At 37.5% G+C, this 16,598-nt stretch overlaps 2 protein-coding genes and 1 long non-coding RNA gene across 4 annotated transcripts; 1 reads left to right on the top strand and 2 right to left on the bottom strand.

The window, feature by feature from the left end:
• Positions 1 to 384: 384 nt before the first annotated feature.
• On the top strand, positions 385 to 12,521 carry LOC108987687 (protein SHORT ROOT IN SALT MEDIUM 1-like). 2 transcript variants are annotated; one of them, XM_035684071.1, is made up of 21 exons: positions 385 to 490; positions 758 to 872; positions 1,267 to 1,470; positions 2,021 to 2,311; positions 2,470 to 2,567; positions 2,806 to 3,459; positions 3,561 to 3,606; positions 4,341 to 4,433; positions 4,514 to 4,569; positions 4,963 to 5,074; positions 7,287 to 7,498; positions 7,583 to 7,646; positions 8,656 to 8,829; positions 9,538 to 9,568; positions 9,655 to 10,811; positions 10,928 to 11,002; positions 11,094 to 11,168; positions 11,246 to 11,773; positions 11,886 to 11,927; positions 12,002 to 12,064; positions 12,185 to 12,521. In XM_035684071.1, the coding sequence occupies exons 2-21, from the start codon at positions 801 to 803 to the stop codon at positions 12,272 to 12,274; spliced, it is 4,137 nt and encodes a 1,378-aa protein (XP_035539964.1). In that variant the 5' UTR covers positions 385 to 490; positions 758 to 800; the 3' UTR covers positions 12,275 to 12,521. The 2 variants fall into 2 exon arrangements, with proteins under 2 accessions (XP_035539964.1, XP_035539965.1); XM_035684072.1 differs by lacking the exon at positions 385 to 490 and adding an exon at positions 505 to 523.
• Positions 12,522 to 12,919: 398 nt separating this feature from the next.
• On the bottom strand, positions 12,920 to 14,837 carry LOC109013001. The gene has a single exon (XM_035684073.1). It carries the CDS (start codon positions 14,741 to 14,743, stop codon positions 13,136 to 13,138), a length of 1,608 nt encoding a protein of 535 aa, XP_035539966.1. The 5' UTR covers positions 14,744 to 14,837; the 3' UTR covers positions 12,920 to 13,135.
• Positions 14,838 to 15,568: 731 nt separating this feature from the next.
• Positions 15,569 to 16,575, bottom strand: LOC118344288. Its single transcript, XR_004798047.1, has 3 exons — positions 16,505 to 16,575; positions 16,234 to 16,411; positions 15,569 to 16,018 (listed from the first exon to the last, which is right to left on the bottom strand). It is a non-coding gene; the product is annotated as an uncharacterized LOC118344288 (long non-coding RNA).
• Between the last annotated feature and the right edge of the window lie 23 nt (positions 16,576 to 16,598).

Genomic DNA, 16,598 nt, shown 5'->3' with positions numbered 1-16,598 from the left:
TACAACTCAAGGATGGATCGTGTATTCATTACGTAAGGCTTTGTTTGTTTTCAAAAATAAGATGAGATAAATTCAGATTAAAGTTAAAAAGTTAAATAAAATATTGTTAGAATATATTTATTAATATTATTTTTATTTTAAAATTTAAAAAAATTAAATTATTTATTTTATTTTATATAAAAATTTGAAAAAATTTTAATAGTGAGATGAGAAGTTTTTAAAATTTTATTTTTAAGTCTTGAAAATAAACCAGATCTAAGATGTGCTCGTCAATTTGGGCTGGACCATGTTTCAAACAAAGTCATATTCGAAGCAAAACTTGACGCTGGTTGAGAGCCCAACCAGTCAGGGTCAAGCCCGCGAAACCTGGGTGATATTACGCAAACGAGCATTAGGATTAGGGGTTTCTCGTCTCTGATTCTTTCGGAGCCATCGCTCTCTGTGTTAGGGTTTTCGACTTCGCGAGTGCACAAAAGTTTATCAATCGCTCGTAAGTCCTTCCACCCCCATCACTCTTCGTTAGGTCTCTCTCTCTCTCTCTCTCTCTCTCTCTCTCTCTCCCTCTCTCTCTCTCTGTGGGTACGGTATTTCCTCCAATTTGTCTCCCAAATTTTGGAATGTCAACGAAAAAAGTAAAAATTCCACATAAAAAAAACCTTCTCCACTGCTTCAATTTGGTTTCTTTGAGGTTAAGATAATTAAAAATATCTGATATTCTTTTATCTAATATCGTTTCGGTGATATGTTTTATGTGCAGATTAATTTATTTGTAATATACATATCGCTGTATGTGAAAGACCATGTATTCCTCTAGAGGTAGCAATGCGTACGGGCAGCAATCTTACACCGGGCAATCCACATACGGCGCAAATGTAAGTTTCTTTATTTGTTAATCTGAATAAAGATATAAACTTTGACTCTGGATTTGGTTTAGATTGCGAAGAATGCGTAGTATCTCATTTTATTATGTGCACGGTGTTTTACTCTACCTAGGCCAGCGTGTACTTCTAAAAAAGAATGTGTCTTTACTTGTTGGAATTAATATAAACGGACATAAGGGCATATATTGCACCTCGTTCGAGAAACCATGAGGATGTTCTTTTACCGTCCTTAGGACACATGCTATATCGATTCTTTTATGTCTATAACTCAAGGAGTTGTCGGGTCATGTGTGCATCACATGCCTTGTTCGTGTTGAGTGTGGGCTTGAGGCTTGTTGATATATTGGGGTTCTCATCTGTTGTCCGTATTCGTTTTATTTGGTAGCTGGGAGCTGCTTACTCTGCCAGTTCTGTTGGAAACCCTGATGGGGCCTCGCAACAGTCATTGGCTTCTCGGCATTCATCAATGTTAGCTGGTTCTCAGGAAACTGATGTTGGCGGGTACAGAGCTCATCCTCCAGCTGTAACTCACTATGGGGGGCAGTATAGCTCTGTGTATGGGGCGGCTGCTTTAAGTAGTGCTCAGCAGGTCAGTGGATTACATTTTTCAAAGTTCTTTCCTTGTCTTGTTATTTATGAACTATCTTATCCCTGCTCAACCAAACCTCATCCTGACCATTTTTCTTGCAGTTGCACTGTGTAAATCTAATAATTATTCTTTCAAGGGGTGTGCAATATGTGTTATATTACCTGTCTCATAACTTTCATAGCCAATTTAATGATGGTCAGATTAACATTCAATGCTATAAAGATGCTAATGTCTTGTGACCTTGATACCCCATATAGTTCTTATTTACTATTTATCTTAGGATCTGGTATTACATTAATGGGGACCTGTTTACAACTTGTATTTATTTCCTGTCAAGTATGTTCCCAAGCCACAGACTATATACATGGTAGTACTCTTGGAAAGTTTCGTTGCTTGGACCCAACCTCAAGGGTTGATTGCATGTGTTGTTTTAACTTAGCCATATTTGTTTGTGGCTGTTCCCTCATCCAATTCTTGGCCTTTATTAGCTGTTAAGTTTGAGAGAATCATCTGCGCCATATAAATATAAGCAAATCTTTTCTCTGTATAGGTTCCTGCAACGAATGTGAAAGGTGCTGGACCGTCCATTTTGGAAAGTCGTGGGAGCTATTCTTCAGTTAGACCAGATTCACCTAAATTTGCATCGAGTGACTATGTCTCATCCTCAGGCCATGGATATAGTCACAAAGGTGATCAATTTTATGCAGAGAAGGTTCCTGATTATGCTGGAATAGAAAGACGGCAATATGGTGATCGACAAAGTACTTATCTAGGGAGGGACTTGCAAAGTGAACCAACTGGACGATATGCTGATTCTCTTGGTCTTAGTCATCAAAATCAGGTATGGCTGTTTCATTATTTCTTGACAAGTTTGTTATGTTCTATTAATAAAATTTACTTTGTTATTGAAATTGCTTGTATTTGTTTTTTGTATTGATGATAATATTTGTCTTTTTTGCTAATAAAAATTAATATTGGTCTTATTATCTAATTTTCCAGAATGATATGTATGATCGCATTGATCAGGCATTGCTTCGACAAGAACAATTGTTAAAAGCTCAATCGCTGCAATCTGCTTCTTTGGATGGGACTGCAAGGTACGTTAGCTTTTCATCGATAGATAGTGACTGTATGATGTTTTAAAATGAACCTTCATTTTCTCATAGCAACTATAATTACTTATGGACCATATGCTTGTCTATATAACTAAGGGCAAAGGTCATCCTTGACTTAGTTTAATGAAGTAGTTTTCCTCTCAATGGTGTCGTCTATGCATACTTATGTTGGATGGTAATATATTCCTTACAACTCTAAGTAGCCCAACATTTCTGGCAGACAAGCAGATTATCTTGCAGCAAGGGGTACCACTAGTCGTCATCCCACCCAAGATCTTCTTTCTTATGGAGGAAGAATGGATGCTGATCCTCGCAGTTTAACAATGCTTAGTGCTTCCTCATATAGTGGACAACAAGCTCCATCAATATTGGGAGCAGCTCCGCGTAGAAATATGGATGATCTCATGTATACACAAAGTTCTTCAAATCCTGGCTATGGAGTGAGCCTACCTCCTGGTAGGGACTATGCCACCGGAAAGGGGCTTCATGGCACATCTCTCGAATTGGATTATCCAAGTAGCACGTTGTCACGTGGTGGTCCTACAAGGATTGACGATCACAAGGATGATAAGGCTGGTTATCTTCGGGAGTTTGAGCTAAGGGAGGAGGAGCGGCGTAGGGAACATTTGCGTGAGAGAGAGAGGGATAGAGAAAGGGAGAAGGAACGGGAACGGGAACGAGAACGGGAAAGAGACCGTGAAAGGCGTATCTTGGAACGACGGGAGAAGGAGAGAGATCGAGAGCGCAAACGTGGACTTGAAACCAAGCATAATCGAACTCCACCAAGGGTATCTAGGGACCGGCGTGGTTCCTCTTTGGCGAAGGAGGGGAAATTGTTGCGACGGAATTCTCCTCATCGTGATGCTTTGCATAGGTCGATCTTCATGTTTTATTTGCGTCCTCTAGTTCTGAATGTATAGCTGCTTGTCCATCTTGCAGCCCTTTTAACTAACTTGGTGTTCTCTTATGCTGAAGGCATCATTCACCTGTTAAAGAAAAAAGGAGAGAATATGTCTGCAAGGTAAAGAAACCAGTAAAGAGAAAGAAATTGAATGATATTCAGAATATTTCTCAAGGATCTGCTGTTTTTCCTGTGGGGATGTGGAGTTGAGGGCTTCATAGGATTCAATTTTTGCTTATTGCTATAGCTGTTAGTTGGGGCTTTATCTTTGCGTATGGATCTGTCATCTTTTGCTCTGGGTTGAACCTTTTACTCCCTAGGGTTATTCTGTCTTGATCCTTCCGTATTGCCGTCAATTTGGGGCCCTCTTCTTTCTTCAATATTCCCCCCTGTTGGTATTTTGGCACTAACTGGGAATATCTATGCCTGAGATTTCTTGTTTGCTCTATTTCATCAATTTCCATAGCTACTCCTCATTCTTACAATACATCTCCCTTCTCATTATTTCGCGCTCCGTTTGGTACATCAGATTGGTTTCATATGTCCTCTTTATGGAGAAACAGTTGCTGAACTTTAGCTTCTCTAGGATTCATGGCCTGGCCTTGACCTTGTTTTGGATCTAGTAGGTTTATGAATAGGATTTATATTGATCTTAGTTGTTCGTGTATTTTTATCGATCACTGTTGCAAGTAAGTTCACTGTTCTTCTTCAGAGAAGTGAATGAACTTTAGAGTCACGAGATAATTTTATGAAAATTTTGGACTATTTATTTGTTATTTGCTGCTTTGTTAGTCTGCACCCTGAAATGTGCATGGATTTTATTCCCTTTAGTAATCGATGATGCATACTTGCAGGTTTACTCTTCCAGTTTGGTAGATGTGGAGAGGGATTATTTGTCGATAGATAAAAGATATCCTAGACTCTTTGTGTCCCCAGAATTTTCCAAGGTGTGTCTTTGTTATTTATTTTCAAGGAGATATCTTACTTAGTTGATTATCTGGCTTAATGTGGCATTTTAATTGTTTAGGCTGTTGTGAACTGGCCAAAGGAGAATCTTAAACTTCCAATCCATTCACCCGTCAGGTGCCAGTCTTTGATTCTGTTGCTTCAGTGGTTTTCAAAGTATTACTTATGCTATGATATGCATTCATGCCATTAACCTTTTGTGGCAAATGACAATTTTGTAGCTTTTAACAGTTTTAGTGAAATTACCTATAAAAAATAGTTTTAGTGAAACAATCTATGATATGTTCTTCTTAAAGCTTGGTTCAGTTGCTGGAAAAAAAGAAGATAAAAAAGATGAAATCCAAATCTCAGAACTAACCTGTACTTGAACTAGTCTTGTGATTTCTGACATCCTCTGTTTTTCTATTTCTACTACTCAAAATTAAAAGGATGGTCATTATTTTACTCATTTATTTAAAGAAGGGAGATATAAGTAGAAGTAATTGTTTAATAACTTGTTGAGTGGAGCAGTTTTGAGCATGATTTTATTGAAGAAGAGAGGCTAACCGAGCTGAAAGGTTCGTCTGCTGAGCTTTTGGCTGAAGAAACCACAAAATCTGGAAATACAGTGTGGAGTGCAAAGGTAATTAATTTTTTATTTAAAATAATTAAGTTATATAAGCAGTGTAGTGATGGTGTTAACAAATTTTTCCATGGTGTTGAAGTAATTTTTTTTTTTCAGCAAGTAAAAATTTTATTAATGAGAACTAGGCATAGCCCAAGTACATGGGACATATACAAAAGCAGCAACTAGGCCTGATTGGCTGGGGAAGACTTGAGCACTTATATTGTATATTGTATGAGCAAGTTTTAAGTCCACGAATAATCGTACCTTTTGTTTCTCACTCTTAGGGATGAAGTCTTTAGAGCACTGGCATTGGACTCATCAAATGAGTCCAATCTTTAAAATTTGATGATTTTAGCTTTAAACTCTTAGCATTGGATTCATCATATGCTCAAATGTCAAGCTTTTAGTTACAGTAGATTTCTCTTCATCTTCAAATTTGAAGACTCACTATTCACACTCTATAACTATTATTTTATTTATTTAAATTAGTGTTTCTCAATTTTGAGCCACAATATATTTAAGTTGAGAAACAATAATTTAAATATCAAATTAAATTATTAATTAACATATAGTTAGTGTAATTGTAAAATATAAAAAAAATAAATTAAAATATTATTATTAACAAAATAATATTATATTATTATTTTGATGAATTCAATAGCTAATCCAATGTGGGGTTATAGATAGAGAAGTTTTAGATTTATGAAAAACATGTACTTTTCATCAAATTTTAAAGATGAAAATGATGAACCCAATGCTAATGCTCTTACTACTTGCTGGAGTTTGAAAACTATGTTTAAATAATAAGAAATCTTAGTGATTGCTGCTTTATGATAAAAAGTTAAAGCACGGTTTGCTACACAGTAAATTGATCTGTAGGATAGCATCATGCCGACGTTTCTTAGTCAGGCTGTCATGGGCTCTATTGCAGAGAGTTTCCATGAATAAAATGGATGCTTTCCCAGCCATTAAATGGAAGATTCGCAAAAAAGGATTTTACCTATGAATTGTTTTGGTCTAAGTAACACGTACAGGCCACATAACAACAGTAAATCTTGCTTTGACCAGCGGGTATGGATTTTTTGGTTTGTTTGAGCACTTGTTTGGATGAAATTCTCTTATCAACAAATGTTTGGATGAAATTATATGGTGGAACTGACAGGAAAAATGGAGTATGTTGACATGGCGCACATGTTAGGTTTTTCATGTTCAAACCACACGTGTAGGAGATATCATAGGAAGAGGGATAAGGCTATGAGGGTACCCTCGTCATAGGACAAGTTGCTGGGGTTTGTAACAACCATAGAATCTTTGTGAGAGAGATTCTGGTTGAAGTTCAATTTGTATTTTTCTTTTTTTTTGGTCTTTTTTCCTCTATAGATCAAATAGGACTGTGTCTTGTGTATGTAGGTATATACTATCAACTGTACTCACTGGATTAACTGGTAAAAACAACCTTCCCTCAATGCAGAGTATCTCAAAACCTAGTACCCTTGTGATATAGGAGAGGCTTCCTTACATTTGTGTACCCATAAAAAAAAAGCATTCTAAATTTTGACCAAGCAGTCTTCTTTAAAGGGACAAAAGAAATCCAATTAAGCTATTTACATGTATAAATCCCTGTAAAAAATAATATATAACTAAGAAAAAAATGAAACATCTGTGTAAATGGGCTATGCCTATTTTTCATTCATATCAATGAAACTTCTTTTTTTTTTTTTTTTTGATAAGTTGAAACTTACTTCTTACTTATCAAAAAGAAAAAGAAAAAATGAAACATAAACTTACCCCATTGTACTATGATCTAACTTAAGCTGTGCATTGCATACTGGTTGCCAGTCTGCGGAGGATAATATTACCGCTTTGATCTGTTTGGACTTCTAGGTGTTCCGCAGATAATACTATTATTTTGATCTGTTTGGACTTCTAGGTGTTTTGTTGCAATTGATATATCCAAGGATGGAGTGGGCTCTCTTTACATGTTGCAGAGTTTTTCAGTTGATTTGTTTTACCATGATGGAACCATTATTAATGTGTTAATATCTTAGATATTTATTTCACTCCTAGGTGTTGCTTTTGTATATGACCCGTTTACTTGGGCTTTTGCCTATTCTTATGATCAATAAAATTTTATTTACCGATAAAAAAAAAATTCCAAGCTTGCAGGATAGTGAATTTTATCAATTTTGTTGTGCTTGAGTAAGGTTTCCTTGTCTCCTTGGTTCAGATGATTTTGATGAGTGGACTTAGCAAGAATGCCATGGAGGAGCTGTCATCTGAAAAAATTTATGATAATCGCATACCCCATATTTGCAATATCATTAGGCTTGCTGTGCTTAGAAAGGAAAAGTCTTTGATGGCAATTGGTGGTCCATGGAATTCCGCTGATGGTGGCGATCCATCAGTTGATGACACCTCATTAGTTCGAACAGCCCTTAGGTTTGTATTCTCTGTTAGTTTTTTGCATTGGGATATCAAGAATTACTTTTTTTTTTACTTAATGTAATTGTTTTTGTTTTGCAGACATGCAAAAAATATTACTCCACTTGATTTGCAGTACTGCTGCCATTGGAATCGTTTTCTTGAGGTAGGATTTGCTTTTAATGATTGTTACATTTAAAGAACCTCTTCAGTTACATTCAGTTGTGATTTAAGCTGCCTTGTTATGTTTCAACAGCATGAAGCCCATCTGTAACTGTGATGTGCCAAAAACTGTATTTTCATTTCAAACATGATAGTTTGAATAAATATTCTTACTCTATTCCTCTGTTTTGGCTGTGTTATTAGGACCATAAATATTAGTGATTTAATTTAACCTTTTATATAGCCCCTATGAGGCTTCTTGGTTTCATTAAATAGGTGGTGTTCAGTGTAATCTTTTTAATCGTTGGAAGCTAACTTCTTCGCAGGTATTTTATTTTGTTTGTTTTGTTTGGTTGCATCTCACTCATTATATGCCCTACATACAAACTACATAATTGTTTCCACGAATGGGGCATATAAATTATTGGCTAAGTCCATGCACAGAGATTTATTAAATGTGAGTAATATCATCCAATTTAACATCCTATTCTGACCCAAGAAAGATTAGTTGTCACGAGTCGTTGGTTGGACATGTGTTCATGAATGAAGTTATAGTTTGAGGGGTTTTTGTGTTATTTACCCAGGAAAGATTAGCAACAAAAGAAGAGATCTAAATTTGTCCTGGCTGCCATTTAATGTCTATCTATTTAAAATTTTTATAACAGAGAACAGTTATGATATTTCTATCTTAAATATGAGTAACACTATCCTTTCGCCATCTAATTTAACTCTCCAATTTGACCCAGTGTCAACTCCTAACAAAAACTTGATTTACAGGTGAGTTATCATGAATCAAAGTTTTGGATGTGCATTTGAGAATTGACATGGTAGTTTGAGGTTGATTTTTGCAATTTACCAGTCTTTTTTTTATAGCGAATATGAGATGGATGGAAATAAATTCTGTTCTTGGATTCTTGATTTCCTGGGTTGTACTGGGATATTTTCTGTCTTTAATTGCTTGCACATGCTTCTTGGATTGGGATCTAGTTTTCAATTCTTCTTGGCACATGCAGATACACTATGACAGATTCGGAAGTGATGGACTGTTTAGCCATAAGGAGGTGACTGTATTGTTTGTTCCAGATTTGTCCGAATGTCTCCCCTCATTGGAAGCATGGAAAGACCAATGGTTTGCCCACAAAAAGGCTGTTGCTGAGAGAGAGCGGCAACTTACATTGAAAAAAGAGGTCTGTAGTTATATTATTTGGAACTGTGGTTTTGTCAGTAAGTAAAAATTTATTAATGCCAATAGGTGTAGCCAAGTACACTGGATGTATACAAGAGAAAACACCTAGTTGGGGTGCAAAAAAAAAAAAAAGAAGAAAAAGAAAAAAAGGATAAACCCATCGAGGAAAATGAACCTAACAAAGCCCTATGGTTTTGTCAGTTTTCCTAATGCCAGTGTTTTTCAATATATATACACATATTTTGATAGTTTTTTTCATTATATGTATAGTTCATATTCAAGCAGAAACAAGAACTCAATACGAGCTTGCAGAAAGCAGTGTTATTCATGTGCTTCGAGTATGATGCTTGATATTTCTCAATTCTAGAAAACATTTTTGAATAAAAAACCATTTTCAACTTTCAAGTCTGTAGCTCTACCTGGATGTGCAGCAATCAAACTTGAAGAACTTGATGTGGCATGCATGGTATGACATTAATGCAAAAGTGGTTTTGTTGAAATATGTCTGGACTTAACATTATTTAACTGACCTCATCCACTGGTTGCCTTTTATTCATCCTTCTTATGGAGCATTGGTGTTCAAGTTTTGGCAACCATGTCTTGTCTTGGAAATTTATGTGCATTTGCTTATTTTGTCCTCCAACCCTCTACCATGGGAAATCTTTGAATTTGTTGACTTCCTCACTAACATAATGGTATGTTGTTTCAGAGGTCTAGAGAGAAGAAAGATGGGATCAAAGGTAACTTATAGCTGTTGTGCATGGCTCTCTCTCTCTCTCTCATGAATGTCATCATGATCATTTTTTTCTTTATGGTCTTAATTTAGATAAGGAAAAGGATTCCACAAAAGATCTCAAAAAGGATTCCACAAATCTGAAGATGTCTACATCCTCTGGACAATCAGAAGATGTTGACAAAAAGGATAAAGATGTCAACGATGTGAAAGGGATCACAGTTGAAGAAAAGGTTGATGGAAATGACAAAAGACTTGAGAAAAAAGGTGGGACTGAAACAGGTAAGGAAAACATGACAGTGGAGAAGAAGGAACAAGGAGAATCTGTTAGTGCTCAGACGAGTGGCGTTGTGAAGCCTGCAAAGAAGAAGATTATAAAGAAGATTGTCAAACAGAAGGTTGTTGATAAGACAGCTCATGATAGTGCCAGCAAACAAAATGACAGCCCGGATGAGAAGAATAATGGAGATAAGAATGCCAACTCAGAGATTCCTAATCTACCGGATGAATCTTCAGGTGCTCCTGCTGGGGTTAAAACATTTGTTAGAAAAAAGGTGATAAGAAAGGTTCCAGTAGTAAAAACTGCTCGGAATGAAGATAGTGAAGACAAACCAAAGGATAATTCAGATCCATGCACTGCTGCGGTTGTGCAACGTACTGCTGTAAAAACAACTGTGAAGAAAAAAATAATTAAGAGGGTGGCTAAAAGAAAGGTTGAAGGTTTGGAATCGGGTGACAGGATTGCTGACACTAAGAAAGATGTGGACAGAGATGAGATTAAGGTAGTTGGGGCAATTGATGAAACAGAAAATATGGTGGGGCAAGCGGCAGATGCAGACAATCAGGTCAGTGAGATCAAAAGGTCAGAAAAGAAAATGGTTCCCAGGACCAATACTAAAACTCTTATCACAAAGATGCAAGATGATACTGTTGATCCAAGCAAAACAGAAATAAAGACCGACAAGGATGATAAGGATGAGAAAAGAACGGGTGAGAAAAGTGGCCAGGGGATCAAAGTGGAAATTGAGGTTGACAAGCAGAAAATTTCACTGAAGGACGACCATAGTAGCAAGGATGGAAAATCAAAAGATGGGGAGAAATCCAAAGATGAGAGAGAAAAAAAAGACAACGATGGAAAAGATGAGTCTAGAAGCAAATCAAAAAACGAATTGAAAGAAAAGAGGAAGCCTGAAGAACCTCCTCGACACCCTGGTTTGATATTACAGACAAAATGTAGCAAGGATTCAAAAGTAGGTTGATGATAGCCTATACTGTATTCTGTAAATGAATTTTCATTCTAATTTTTCACCTTATCTAATATAATATTTTATGTGCCCTGTGCCTGATTATGGATCTGCCGTTACAGCTTCATTCAGTGTCACTTTCTCTGGATTCAGTCTTGGATTATACTGACAAGGACATTGACGAATCATCATTTGAGGTTTGCTAGTGTTTGGTTCTTTTGATGTGGTTCCTTAGATCAAGATTATAGCTTATTGCTCCCTCCTTACTTTATTTTTTCTTTCTTGCAGTTGTCATTATTTGCTGAATCGTTGTATGAAATGCTTCAGTATCAGATGGGTTGTCGTCTTTTAACATTTCTCCAGGTTGGTTTAGACAATCAACATATACTCGATTCCTTTACTGAGACATCTTCATTTACTTGCATTTTCTATTTGTACAGAAACTACGCATAAACTTTGTGGCAAAAAGAAATCAACGTAAGAGGCAGCGGGATGAAGCCCATGAGAAGAAAAGGGACAAAAAATCACCAGCAAAGCGACTGAGGACTAATGACCTCCATGTGAAAGACAGTACTGAAATAGATGGTGTAGCTCATCCAGATGCTAATAAAACCATGGCTGAGGAGGATAAATTTGTTGATCATGTTGATGAGTTGAAAATGGAAGATGAAACAGATGGTGATGAAGATCCAGAGGAAGATCCTGAAGAATATGAAGAAATGGAGGAGTCAAGTATGCAACACGAGTCATCTTATGTGAATAACGAAGAAGAGGGGAAGACCGATCTGAGTGCTGAGCCTGAAAAGGTGTCTGGAATGGAAACTGACAAAGCAGAGGAAACTCTTAAGGAGAAACCGAAAGCTGCAGAGACAAAGCCCAAGTCTGGTGAGGAAATGCGTAAAAGGAAAGATGGAGAGAGAGAGACTTCTTCTGTGAAGGAGGCTGCTGTTGACAAAGAACTATTGCAGGTCTTTTTGGGAACCTTTTGCTTGCTTTATTTATTTTTCTGAAATTATTTAGCGTGTTGGTTAGATTCTCTCATAATCATTTTATTAATGTTATTTCTCAAATCTGAAACAGGCTTTTAGGTTTTTTGACCGGAATCGAGTTGGCTACATTAGGGTAATTTTTTTTTTATTCATTTCTTTTAATAGCATATCATGATCTGTATGATAAGGAGATTCTGTTGTGTTCAGGTTGAAGATATGAGGTTGATCATCCACAACTTGGGGAAGTTCCTCTCGCACAGGGATGTCAAGGTCGGAATGTGCAATTCAATTAATGTTTCATTGCAGCTTTGTACTTCTATTCTTTTTGAGCGTGCCCTGTCCTTTTTTTTTGTTCTTATGTATCTAATGTTTAATTTTCTCCCGCATCAGGAACTTGTGCAAAGTGCATTGCTAGAGAGCAACACCGGTAGGGATGACCGCATCCTCTACAATAAGCTGGTGCGAATGTTTGACACTTGAGATTGGAAAGGTCTTTTGATTTTCTTCATTCTTCAAATCGAACTTGCCTTATTAATTGCTTACTTCTATAGCCTACTGGGCTTTTGGTTTCTACAATTGGGTTCTCGTTTTGTTTCTAATTTCTGCTAAAACTATTCAAGTAAACCGCATTGTTTTGTACTGCTTTTCGATAAAAATGAGGAAGATGACTGATTTGCAAGTTTTCGAATGGTGTAGCAAATATATAAGGCATCACTGTTACCAATCTTGCTCGCTGCTGGTACATTAATCTACCTATGCGCTTACCTTGCATTATTCATGTCAATTACCCATTATAATATTTAAAATGCTTTGAAGTGCAATGCAATTGTGGGTGCTTATTTAACTTGCAATTATTTCTAATCTCCAACCATTGTCGTTTTATTCAACTATCACCACGTCATACTGGCCCATTTGTCTCTCCATGTTCCTAGCAACAATGAGAGCGGGGTTTGGTCTCGTCTGTTTTAAGCATACTAGAACACATCCAAGTATCATGGATCAATTTTAGTCGACTTCGGGTTTAAAAAGCATATCTTGGCAGAGGATTTTATGGGGTTTTTTCTTTGATTGGCACGATGGTTTTCTTGACCAATCAAACTAGAGTCGAGCGATTCATGTAAAGTTTGAGGCGTCTCTAAAGGAACTTTACTTGGCAACATAAAATATGCCAAGTGATCATTGGTCGAGGACTCGATACCAATAAAAAAAAAAAAAAAATACAACAAAATTACAACTCGGAAGTGTTTTCTGACTAAAGCAACTAAATAGTAATAGTTGGCAGAAAAGAAAAACAAAAGAAACTTCTTTTAGTTAATAAAATTAAAAAAGATGAGACCAATGCTAATGAAAGCCAAGCTCGAGTAGAGCCCTTAATGCTTGTTTCTTAACCGCCTTTCCGTAAACTCCTCTTCCCAACTTCAAACCCCTCTCCATGTCCGCCGACCCATTAGTTTTCTTCGATCCTTCAAGCAGCACCTTCACTAACCTCTCATCACTTCCGACTACTTCCAGGACACTATCCACCACCGCATCCATGGTCGGAATCCGCCTTCCCCACCGCTTCATGGACTTTTCTGAACCATAGGTCTCAGAATATGCAGACCAGAAGGATGCCCGCAAGTAGCCCTTCTCCATCCCCCTCACCACCCATCTCCTCATACCTTCCTCTAACCTGTAGACTGCACCACCCATATCCATCCCTCTTTCAAGACCCATTTCAATCTCTCTGATCTCTTGTTTTCCCCACATTTCCTCCTCAAACTTGCACCGCTTGCAATTGCACTGAAAACCCCATGTCTTTGACATTTCCTTGCGCTTGCCCAATGGCGAAAGCGCATCATAATACCCAAACGTAAACTCTTCACCTGCCTTGACATCTCTTGAGGCATGAACCATCACATAATCCCCCACATGCAAACGCCTTGCATTAGGATTACATGAATGGTTAATGAATGAAGCCAGTACCCATAGTCCAACACCATAATAATCACTATTCTTCCCCAACACTTTGGCTGAAACCGCATCTTCAACCAGAGAATTCACGTCCAAGATGTTTAAAATCCTACCCATATCAAGCTTCTCATTAGAATGACTAGTCTCCTCCGCCTCTGGTCTAAAGAGATTTGTATCCGGAACCTGTAGCCCGTCCTCATCTTCGCTGATCGACAATGTACTAACCAAATTATGGGTTCTAGGACACTTTGTGATGGAGCCGGTAACTCTATCAATAAAATTCTTCCACATGACCAACTGGGCATTCTCGCCTGAATCTTCGCTAGGCAAAATACCCCTCTCCGTGGCAATTGCTTTGGTGACAAACACCAAAGTCCCGGCATCGACATTCTTTGTTGCAAATAGTCCACGTCCACTAATAGCAGATTTCCTTATCTGCGCCGGACCAATGTACTCAGCGAGTTCCGGAGACTTTCCTCGGTACCCATTGACAACCCAATCCGATAGATCAAAAGCTCCAGTCCTAGAGAGAAACTCGAGCCTTTTGCACTTCTCCAAATACCCATTAAGGCTTTCAGCGTTTCCACTTGCGTGAGGATCGAGCAGAGCAGTCTTGAAGCAGTCCAAAGCCATTGAATACCTATTCAGATTTAGCAGAATCTTACCTTTGCAGAGCAGGGTCTTGAAATGGGCACTCCCAATTTCTAATGCTTGATCACAATCTTTCAAAGCTTCGGCAAATTCTCGCAGCCTGGACCGCGCTTCGGCTCGGTTGGAAAGGGCTAAGCAGAGGGATTTGTGGAGCTTGGGGAGGTTATCTGGGTCTGGGTGCTGTCGGGTCACTGAGATTTGGTCTTGGCAGAGATTGATGAACTGAGAATAGGCAAGTACGGCCTCTTTCCATTCTTCTCTGAGTAGCAGCTCCGTTGCTTTGGATCTGAGCTGTTGCAGTAGCTCTTCGGCCATTTCAGGTTGTTGCTGTTCTTCTCCTACCATTTTGACACTAGCGTATAGAGGCAAACTGGCCCTGCTCTCCGTTTTTGAACGGTGAAGTTTATGGGTGGATTTTGAATACGCGGAGAATCAGGAATGTAACGGTCACATTCCTTTATTTCTATTCTCTTCTATTTCACCTTTGGTCTCGCATTTTGTTTTATAACGCCAACGGCTATGTCGGGATTCTTTTATATTATATTATTATCGTTATCATTTTTACAGTTGCGGTTAGTATAAGGGAATGCTTAAGGCTAATTAGAGGTTCTTCACTTTTCCATTAACATGTATTTCCAAGTCTCATCTTTTTGCCGAGTCCATAGAAGAAAATATATATTTGCAATGCCTTTTACCAATACACTCGACAATTATCACGCTACCGATGTGAAAACTTTCCACATAAACTATCATTTCGGGTCTTGACCAATGACTTCTTTTAAAATAGCAACAAATCCGATAGGTGTGTTTATACTTGACTTTATATATATATATATATATATATATATATATATATCTACTTTTCATATCACCCACAAGGATACAAATTACAATTGAGTCAACATGATGTGGACTCTAGTCTCCTACTTTTACATGTTCCAATCATACAACGTTATGCTGGGAAAAAGGGAAGTAAAACATAGAATTATAAGGTTAATAAAACTCATAAGTTGCCTTTTGCTTAAGAAATTATTAGAATCATCTGCAGAGTCAGCATGTATGACGACACCTTCAACATTGCTGACATGACAAGATTTGATTCATAAAAAAGAGTGCAAGAAAAGGAACTGCTCTTAGAAGCCATGTAAAAAAGAACTATGAAAACAGGGCTAGGGTACATCTTAAACGTCACTATCACTATCATACAAGCGTGGGTGCAGCACTCATAATGTATCAACAAATATCATAATAAGATTAACATTATTAATGTCTCGCAGGAACATGTCATGAATAGAACTAACTCATTACCATCTTTAACTTCCTGCACTCACAGAACTCCGTTTCCGGGAGCATATGCATACACCAGAGTACTCTTTTGACCACGCGGAGATGTAGGTGATTTTCTTTAAGAATAACCCAAAAATGGCTCTCCAGAACTAGAAGTCAATTGGAAAGCCATTCCCAAAAGACACTCAACCTTGAATCACCACACGGGATGATGCTCAGGGAGTGTTCCAACCAAACTTGAGATAATTGCGACACTCATCCCACAATGATTGCCATCGTCACGAGTCTCTTTCAGACTGACTACAACTCATCTTGACATTGAAGCAATGCTTCCTGATACATTATCAGAATGAGGAAAAAATTTCTGAGCATCAATTCACTGAGGAGAATATAACAATTATAAGGTTTTGAAATATCATTCTCTGACCTGTCCACTTTTTCCAGTTTCCAGTTCATTTGAGGAAAAGAGAATAATAAGTTACAACTCTCAAAGATATTAAAACAGACATTATTTGTATTCTTTCATTGAAAACTGAAAGAAATCTCACCAATGCCATGTGCTTAATGTTTCAGTGGAGAACGTATTGCCACTCAGTCAATTCATTGTTTCTTCAGAACATACATTCCATCTCTTAGTTCCAACTTCTCTTCAGAAACTAGACCAGATAAGAAGCTCTGAAGCTGTTGTAATGTTTTATCATATTGGGGATCAGCTACACAAAACATCTGCAGCAATGCGTTAAAATAATAATAATTATTACTTTTTTATCAATCACGTTATTAGTACCTAAATCAAAATTATGGGACAAGTAAAATTACCTTGAGAGTATTATGAATGCGATCTAGTCCCATGCTTCCAAAATTTGTGAGCATCCCCATGATAAATTTCTGGAACCAAAAGCCAATCAGAGTT

The sequence above is a fragment of the Juglans regia genome, chromosome 13 (genome assembly GCF_001411555.2).
Source record: "Juglans regia cultivar Chandler chromosome 13, Walnut 2.0, whole genome shotgun sequence".
NCBI classification, from domain to species: Eukaryota; Viridiplantae; Streptophyta; class Magnoliopsida; order Fagales; family Juglandaceae; genus Juglans; species Juglans regia.
This window is presented reverse-complemented; position numbering and strand designations above follow the sequence as displayed.

Excerpts from the sequence above, each read along its gene's own strand:
- LOC108987687 (XM_035684071.1), top strand. The coding sequence starts at position 801 with ATGTATTCCTCTAGAGGTAGCAATGCGTACGGGCAGCAATCTTACACC. Across the intron at positions 2,568-2,805 it reads TCTTTGGATGGGACTGCAAG|ACAAGCAGATTATCTTGCAG; the intron begins GTACGTTAGCTT and ends CATTTCTGGCAG. Across the intron at positions 5,075-7,286 it reads ATACAGTGTGGAGTGCAAAG|ATGATTTTGATGAGTGGACT; the intron begins GTAATTAATTTT and ends TCCTTGGTTCAG.
- LOC109013001 (XM_035684073.1), bottom strand. The coding sequence starts at position 14,743 with ATGGTAGGAGAAGAACAGCAACAACCTGAAATGGCCGAAGAGCTACTG.